Source organism: Salvia splendens, chromosome 18, assembly GCF_004379255.2.
Source record: "Salvia splendens isolate huo1 chromosome 18, SspV2, whole genome shotgun sequence".
In the NCBI taxonomy this organism is placed as follows: Eukaryota; Viridiplantae; Streptophyta; class Magnoliopsida; order Lamiales; family Lamiaceae; genus Salvia; species Salvia splendens.
Genome location: NC_056049.1, coordinates 18,478,591 through 18,487,119, shown reverse-complemented (window position 1 = coordinate 18,487,119; position 8,529 = coordinate 18,478,591). Strand labels below are relative to the sequence as shown.

Here is an 8,529-nt window from a genome sequence, read left to right as displayed (position 1 = left end):
GAAGCAGAAATGCATTGCGGACTCTACCATGGAAGCCGAATATCTGGACGCTTCAAAGGTAGCAAAGGAAGCTATATGGCTCAAAAACTTCCTTTTGGACTTAGGTGTGGTTACGAATCTACCCAAGAGCATCACCATTTATTGTGGCAATTCTGGTGCTGTGGCAAACTTGAAAGAAACACGAGCTCACAAAGCAAGCAAACACATAGAGAGGAAGTATCATATCATTAGAGAAATAGTGCAGAGAGGAGACATACAAGTGGTCAAGATTGCGTCAGAGAACAACCTGGCAGATCCTTTTACAAAGGCATTGGCAGTGAAACCGTTCGAGAGCCATGTTGAAGGGATGGAAGTTCGACTCGCTCAAGACCTCAACTCACTTTCAGTATAAGTAGGAGAATTAGACGTAGGTGCATATTTTTTGGTATACTCGAAAGCTGTTTTGAGTATAAGTGAGAGATTGTTAGAGTTTGTATACTAGAAATCACTTTTCGAGTGATTGAATACTGTAAAACTCTTATTTTATTTTCCAATGGATGAAATAGATTATTTTTGTTATAATATTGTTATGTTTTACATCTAATGGATGTTTATTGCATGTTTAAATGTATAAGTAACTTAACAAAGTCTAAGTCTTTGTTTTAGTAGACCAGTTGTGGGCGTCGTCAACTTTAAGGTAACACGGTCAGTTCTGAACAAAGAAAAATAAAAATTTCACAACCCAGATAAGCCTAGACTACATATCGTGAAAGGTTGCAATGTCAGTCCGTATATTTCTAAGTCTTACTGAAATAAGATGACATTGGTGTGGTAGAGCACTAAATTGGATCTAACAGCGAGACAAGTCTTTATGCTATCTACTGAAAGACGAGGTCTTGATAATTATTTATGTCTTAATCAATGTAAGTTAGCATTGAGCATACGATATTAATTATGCACTACTTTGACTTACCAAATGGTGCGGGTTTTTCACAACCCAATAATCCTGATATATTGGGTAGTGGTGATTAATATCTAGCGGTGCTAGGATTTCTATTATATCGAATCGTGCGCGAGTTGAGTCTCGTTTGATAACGTCCTCAAGAGGTGCTCGAAAGAAGGCTTTATTATTTGGAACCTAGCTAGTTGTAGTTTGATTAGTCTATAAATAATAAATAAGCGTTTCTTGCTAAGTCCACTCTTGGAATTAATAAGATGTTTATTAATTAAGTTCATAGCATACACTAATTAATTAATGAGCGTTTCTATCTTAAGTGTGGGAAATGAACGACAAACAATGGAAACCCGGATTACTTATAATTTTAGATTTGGATGTGCAGTGCAATATTACTAATGTAGTGGTTACTCGTAATATTCCAATACAAGCTTGTACTAAATTGTAGGTTCAATTTAATTAGTAAAAAGTTAATTGGGAGAGGTCATATCCAAACCTTCCATAGATCCCTGATTGGACCCAATATGTGACTTAATATAAATAGGAAAATAAAGGAGACAGAAAATACACTTATTATTTTATCAAAATTTTCGTCCCCGTCTCCTACACAGTAAGGGACGATTTTTAGCTCTCCTCCATGAGATAGAATTTTATCTTTTTTATTTAAGTCCTAGTATTCTGGTGAGATCAGCTCACACTGATATCGGCATACAGTCTGGGAACCAGTCAGGAGATCCGTGGTTTAGTACTCAAGATCTTCACGTGGACAATGCGCTAGCTATCTTCGATTCTTTGGAGAATCCCCAAGGTAAAATGGATAATCCGTAGAAAAACATGTTTTAGGTTTCAATTACACTTAAAACATGATTTTATTCAAGTTATGAGCATGATACATGAGATACTTGCACGAATAGAATTTGTCTAAATAATCTACTAAATAGATCAGAATTATTATGTAATTGATTTATGTATGCTTTAGCTGCCAACCCCTTCAGTAAAAACCTTGTCGATTGAAGTAATAATGTTTTCGAATAAAGTACTAAACTTACTAGAATAAATTATATTTTTTAAAGTGAATAAAGTAAAAATTCAGTTCAATGAATTCGAATGATGCATGTGTTGAATCATTTCAAAACCTACTGGAAGTAAGTAAAAACATACCGTAGTTTCAAGGTACTACGTACCTGAATGAAGTAATAACCTACTACAATAAAGTAAAATGGGCTTGTAATGAAGACCAAAATAATTTACACATCAGCGAATCTCATAAAAAAAAGAAAAACTAGATCTAATGACCCTAATTTGATCTCTAGTTCGATCTTTAAAATTAGTTCGACATTGATCACAACTCTATACCTACATACTTATTTAAATTACACATTAAATCCCACAATTTATATCAACAATTTAAATTTAATTAAATAATTAATAAAAATATTGTATACTATTAGATATACTTCCTTCATCCCCCAAATTTTGTCACAGTTTGACCGAACACGGGTTTTAAGAAATGTAATGGAAAGTAGGTTGAAAAAGTTGGTAGGATGTTGATAAGGCTTGTTTCATGCATTGGTTTAGAGGGTAAAATGTATGCTACTTGAGCAGTTTTATACGGAAAGCGAGTGTTAATTGTGCAGGAATGCCGCTTGACCAAGGCAGTAAGGCCAAACTGATCATGTTGGCGCAGAAGGCGAAAAAGACCCAAAATAGTGTGGGTTGATCAAGTTGATGGTCAAGCAGTTAGTCGGGGACCACTGCAAAACAGAAAGAGGGCACGTATAGCCGATGCGCTGGAAAGCGATCCTCAATCAGTTATCCAAGGACCACGGCGAAACAGAAAAGGGGACACATATCGACGGATAAGACACGCAATTCCAGCAAGGATGAAGATTCGCTGCCAAAGTTGTTATCACAACTGGAGGTTGTTATGAAGAGCCTATAAATAGACGACGCATCGCCATAGCTCAGGGGATCTTTTGGATCTATCTTTTTCCTTTCTTTATCAGTAGTTTTAGTTCTGTTTCCATTACAGAGTTAGAATGGTTAGCTAGAGAGTGAGAAGGAGCGCGACAAAAAAATCCAGATCCGTTCGCCTCCGGTTCAGTTTCCGACCAAGGATCTCTCGGATCTATCACTTTCTTTCATTTCAGTTCTAGTTAGTTAAATTTCGTGTTGTTAAGTAGTTGAAAGCAATCGTTCTTGTTTTGTATTCCGCATTTTCCAAGATCTATTCAGAATTCTGTTTTTAAATCAAAGGTATTTGTTTTCGGAAATCTTGTTGACTGTTATAGCTTAGTTTTGGTCTTAAATTCCCAGATCCATAAGTTTGAACTTGCATAATGTTGAATGGTAAAGTATCTCGTAGAATCGTAGCATGCTTAGGTAGTTAAGTCATTTATTTCAGTTTGTCACTTACCTGATCAGTTTACTTTTTCCAGCATGATATGTCCCTTGATCAAGTAGATAGTTTACATTCTGCCTAGTTTAATCCAGTAGTTTAAAACTCCCAACTTAAAGCGTGGCAGTAGCCAAAACCCTGTTCACTAAACACACACTCAACGCACCAGCTTCTATGTGAGATCGACCCCGTACTTGCCTCTTACTGTTTAAAATAGGATGCATGTTAGGGAGTTATAAATAGTTTTTGAAAGAGAAAGAAATGCCTTGATCAAGTCGCAACGACATTTGCAAACTGATCCACCCGATTAGTTATCTTTCCATATAACTTGATTGGTCTCGTCTCTTCCCCCCTCTTTCCAAATGGCGCTGTTGCCGGGGAAGCATGGTGTTATTACAAAGATGTGTTTAATGCATAGGTGTAAATAGTTTTATTCCTTGTTTCTAATTTGTTTTTCCTTCTTTTCATGAGAAGGTACCACCGCGGAGGACACTGGAATCATCCTCTCATTTACAGAAATACAAACGCTCAATGGCGAGTCCATGAGGCCGATGTAGTAACCACTCGCTACAGAGCCGCGTTAGCAGCGGCCACATCATCATCTACCGCTGAGCAACTGACCAGTGAGGAGGAAGGAGAGTTGTCAACGCCACCTAAACCACTACTCGAGGAAGGAGAAACAAAGATGGTCGCCGTAGACAACGATTTGGAAATTGGCTCCCTACACGCTCATGGTGAGAAGGATCCCACTCATGCCATCACAGTTACCCTAGGAATACGGGCAATCGCAATCAAATCGGGGGTGCTCGCGGTGTTGTCAAATTTCTACGGACTCTCGAAAGAATGCCCTTATGCCTTTTTGGAGGAATTTTGCAGATATTGCGACATTCAACCAGTATCAGCTGGATCCACATCAGAAGATTACAGGCTCAATGTGGTACCCTTTGTTTTGAAGGGTGATGCAGGAATCTGGTTGTCAAGGCTGCCAGAAAGCTCGATTAGAACCTGGAACGAGTTCCGCATGATCTTCCGGGACCGTTTCTTCCCAACATCAAAGACAAGTGCCCTGAAGAGAGAAATTACAGAGGCGAGGCAGGATTACGATGAGCCTCTCGGGAAATATTGGGACAGATTCCAGGGACTGCTGCAAGCGTGTCCTAATCAAAAAATGGGAGAGCGGGAGGTCTATTCAACCTTTTATGGTGGATTGACGGTGGACAGCAAGAATGATCTCAATCTAGCCGCCCAAGGGGATTTCTCCAAAACTCCATTCAGCCAAGCAAAGAGCATTCTGGAGAGATTGATCGAAGCAAAAAGATCATATGAGACCTCTCGAGGCCAGTACAGAAGAGGAGAGGTGCACGCAGCAGAAGCACGAAGCAACGAGAAGTTGGAGGCTCGATTTGAGCAAATGGAGAAGAAACTGCTAGAAGCCGTGGAGAAGGCCAGAGCACCTCCACCTCCAGCCCTTAAGGAGAAGAAGTATGTGCCACCATCTCCGGATGAGCACCATTATTACTACTGTGAATTCCCTCCTCAACCAGAAGCTCCGAATCAGGTAAACGTTGTCGGCCATTGGAGCCCGGATGGCCACTGGATCCAGGGAAAATAGAGGGATGCTCCATGGAGAGATCACCCAAATTTCAGGTGGACTGATCAGAGCAAAAAACAACTGCCTCAACCATCTATTCAGCAGACACAACCCTCCCAAGGGCAGCCCAATTGGCCTACTCGAATTTAAGAAAGACCGAACACCAGAGGAATAGAGGGCAGAGTGGTCAAGGCAACTGGTCAGACGGACCCCAGGGTAACTGGTCCAGCGAAAGTCAGCCCAACTGGTCAGGCAAACAACAAGAGGGAAATTGGGGATATAGACATCAAGGCCCCCAGTCAAGCAACTCCGGGAGGCAACCAACAACCAGGTGGTGAGCTATACCGCTGCATCAAAGAGGAAACCAACAATAGGGGAGCCAACCATACCATAAGCCCCAGTATCAATCTGAGCACTATGGGCAGCAAGACTACCCTTAGCCCAGCCACGGTGGAGGACCTTCGAATCAGAGATACAACAGGCACGCCAATGAAGGTCCTGGAGAAGCTATGCTCCGCACCATCAGAATGATGCGATGCGCAAAATCCAAGAGGCGCAGAAGAAGTAGAGGGCAGCTCTAGACATGCTTACAAAGCAACTTTTTCAGGTTGCCATGTCACTAGGGGAACTGAGAGGGAATGAAGGAAAGATCCCTGCTACGGTGCAACCTACTGGGCGGGAGAACATCAGCGAGGTCTCCCTGAGGTCAGGGAAGTTATATCAAAGCCCCACTCCACCTGCAAGTCCCCCAGTATCTACATCAGGACTGAGACGCGAAGAAGGAGCAGAGTCCAGTTCCCTTGATCAAGCCGTCAGAGGAAAAGATAAGGGAAATGTGAAAGTATGCTGGGAGACCTCAGGAGAAGGTCAAGGCGATGGAACTGAGAAGACCAAGCCCTACCCCTACTGCGGCATGATTACAAGGAAGAGAGATGCCACGATTGATGTGGCATGTTTATTCAAAGACGTGGAAGTCAAGGTGCTACTCCTGACGGCGTTGAAGATGCCCCCTATCAGTAAATTTGTCAAAGATTACCTGGCAGGAAGGGTCACTGAAGAAGGAAGGATGGTTACAGAGGAGAATGTCTCTGCAGTGATCCAGCGGAGTGACCTCCCATCAAATAAGACCGACCCAGAGATGTTCACACTCCCAATCTCAATTGGAGACATTCAAGTGGAGCACGCAATGTGCGATCTAGGGGCGTCTATCAACGTGCTGCCGTATTCTATATACAACAAGCTGGGAGAGCCTAAGCTTGTCGACACTGACATCATGATACAGCTAGCCGAGAGGTCTTGCATTCACCCCGAGGGAATTCTTGAAGATGTGATAGTGAAGGTGAACAACTTCCTATACCCAGCCGACTTCTTCGTCATCGAAATGACATAACCAACAGCGAAGGAGTCTAGTGGAGTCTTATTGGGGAGGCCGTTCCTGTCTACAGCCAGCACAATAATCGATGTCCGCAAAGGGACGATCAGTCTGGACTTCAATGGAGAACAATTCACGTTCAACATCGATGAAGCGATGAAGAGGCCGAGGGACAGTGAGAACGTGCACTCAGTGGACACAGTCGAGCCTCTGGTGTAAGAGTATCTAGAAGAGGAGTTCCTACAGAGACAATTCATAGACTCTGTAGCATATGAAGAAATTGAGAAAGAAGTCACTGACTGGTACGACGCTATGAAAGTGGGCGAGATGGATGATCAAGCCATCGCAAAAGGCGGTGATGGATTTCTGTGAGCGACCGCGGCCAGCTGGGTCAAGCAGGAGAGCTCAACTGTCAAGCGTCGAGAAGTTGCCTGATCAAGGTACTCACTGAGAAGAGAAGCAGACGAGAATCCTCTGCCGACTGAAGTACCCACGCCAGCGAAAGAATTGAAGCCGCTTCTAGTGCATTTTAGGGTACGCCTACCTGGGAGAGAAGGAAACGCTGCCAGTAATCATCAACAACCAGTTGACCCAGAGGCAGGAAGAGCAATTGCTGGAGGTGCTTAGGCGCAAGCAGAAGGCGATCGGATGGAAATTGACGGACTTGGTGGGAATTAGCCCAGATCTATGCATGTACCACATCCGACTGGAGGAAGGAGCCAAGCCCCACCATGATCAGCAGCGCAAGCTCAACCCTAATATGAGGGAGGAAGTGCTCAAGGAGTTAGCCAAGCCTTCCCCTAAGAGAACACGCCCTGTCAACCAGTGGATACTGATTCGTGAAGCTGACCAAGCAGCTCCCCCACTGCCCCATGATAATGAAGAAAGCAGTGAGACTGGGGAGCCGGAACTACGATGGACAAGGACCTCCAAGCGAAGTACGGAGAGGAGGCCTGAGCCAACCCTTGCTGTGACCTACTCCAGGCAATCCGTGGTGCTGACTGATAAGTTGTATTCTAGACCTTGGTTACTGGTCAGTATAATGTGCATAATTGGAATATATCTGCAAAACAGTTGCTAAAGTGTGCAGGGAAAGTGTTCTAGCCAGTATGGGAATGTTCGGATAATTCAGGTGAAAAGGGCGTCAGCAGGGTGCAATACTGACCAGGATGCATGCCAAAAAGGCTCGAGATGGAGAAGAAGGATAGCTGGGAAGATCAGCCGCAAGCAAAGGGCAAAAGAGTCATTTCATGAAGAGAGTCTACCCTAAAAATCAAGGGAGGCCTCTCTATAAAAAGAAGCCACTTGGAGAGAGAATAAGGATCAAATAGTTCATCACTTCTACGCTTAGTTAGAAACCTCTCTTCGGTAGATCAGTTCCTATAGCATTATCCTTCATACTCTCGTTCCTCACCACAGCCATGGTCACCTGAAGCTCATCAGTTCACCGGAGTTCCACATCCTCTCGTTCCAGTCAGCGTGTTTCGTAGTGTTAACAGTTTCATCGCCCGGAGTGGTAAAATAATCTTTAATTGCTTTCTTAGTTAATCTTACTTGTTTTTCTTACGTTGGATCTGTTGCGTTTTTCAATACTTTCTGACTTCGAAGTATTTTGGTTGAGATCCGAACGTTTTTATGTTATGAAGTTGTTTTTGTGCGTCGGTTCTTGTTTGATTCAGTTTCTTTCTGCCTAGATAGCTTAGATCTAGTTGTCACGGTAATTTCCAAGTATTGCAAGCATGTTTTCCTTTCAGAATTGATAGATCTGAGTTCATGAGTTTAGATAGCTGTTAGATTTTAGATCTGAAATCGTTAAGTGTGAAAGCCTAGTTTACGTGATTTCTGCCACCTTGCATGTCACCCAGTAAGCGTAATTTCAGTTTCGTTAGTTTAATCTTTTGATTTGGAGTTTAGATTGTAGATCTGTTCTTGTGGAGTTTGTTAACCTGAATTTCTCGTTCATGGAATCTGAGTTGTTTGATTTGTGTTCATACTTGTTGGAATGTCTACATCCAAATTTGGGACCACTTTTACTTTTTAGTTACTTTTTGCTTTTGTCCTTTACTTTTCTCTACCTTTTCTGCTGGTACCCTACTGATCTGTCAGCCTAGTCACCTAACTACCACTTATTCTCCGATATGCCGTTTCGCCTTTTATAGTAACCCCGTACCTCCCACATAATTTCTGAAACATAATGTTCCCTACTCTCACGTACACAGCTGCTTATCAATCAT

The 8,529-nt window shown here is 42.6% G+C and overlaps 1 protein-coding gene across 1 annotated transcript; it reads left to right on the top strand.

Annotated features, from left to right (window-relative positions):
• The first annotated feature begins 5,506 nt into the window (after positions 1-5,506).
• Positions 5,507-6,313, top strand: LOC121776848. Its single transcript, XM_042174007.1, has one exon. It carries the CDS (start codon positions 5,507-5,509, stop codon positions 6,311-6,313), a length of 807 nt encoding a protein of 268 aa, XP_042029941.1.
• Positions 6,314-8,529: the final 2,216 nt, after the last annotated feature.

Coding starts and splice junctions, on each gene's coding strand:
- LOC121776848 (XM_042174007.1), top strand. CDS start 5,507: ATGCTTACAAAGCAACTTTTTCAGGTTGCCATGTCACTAGGGGAACTG.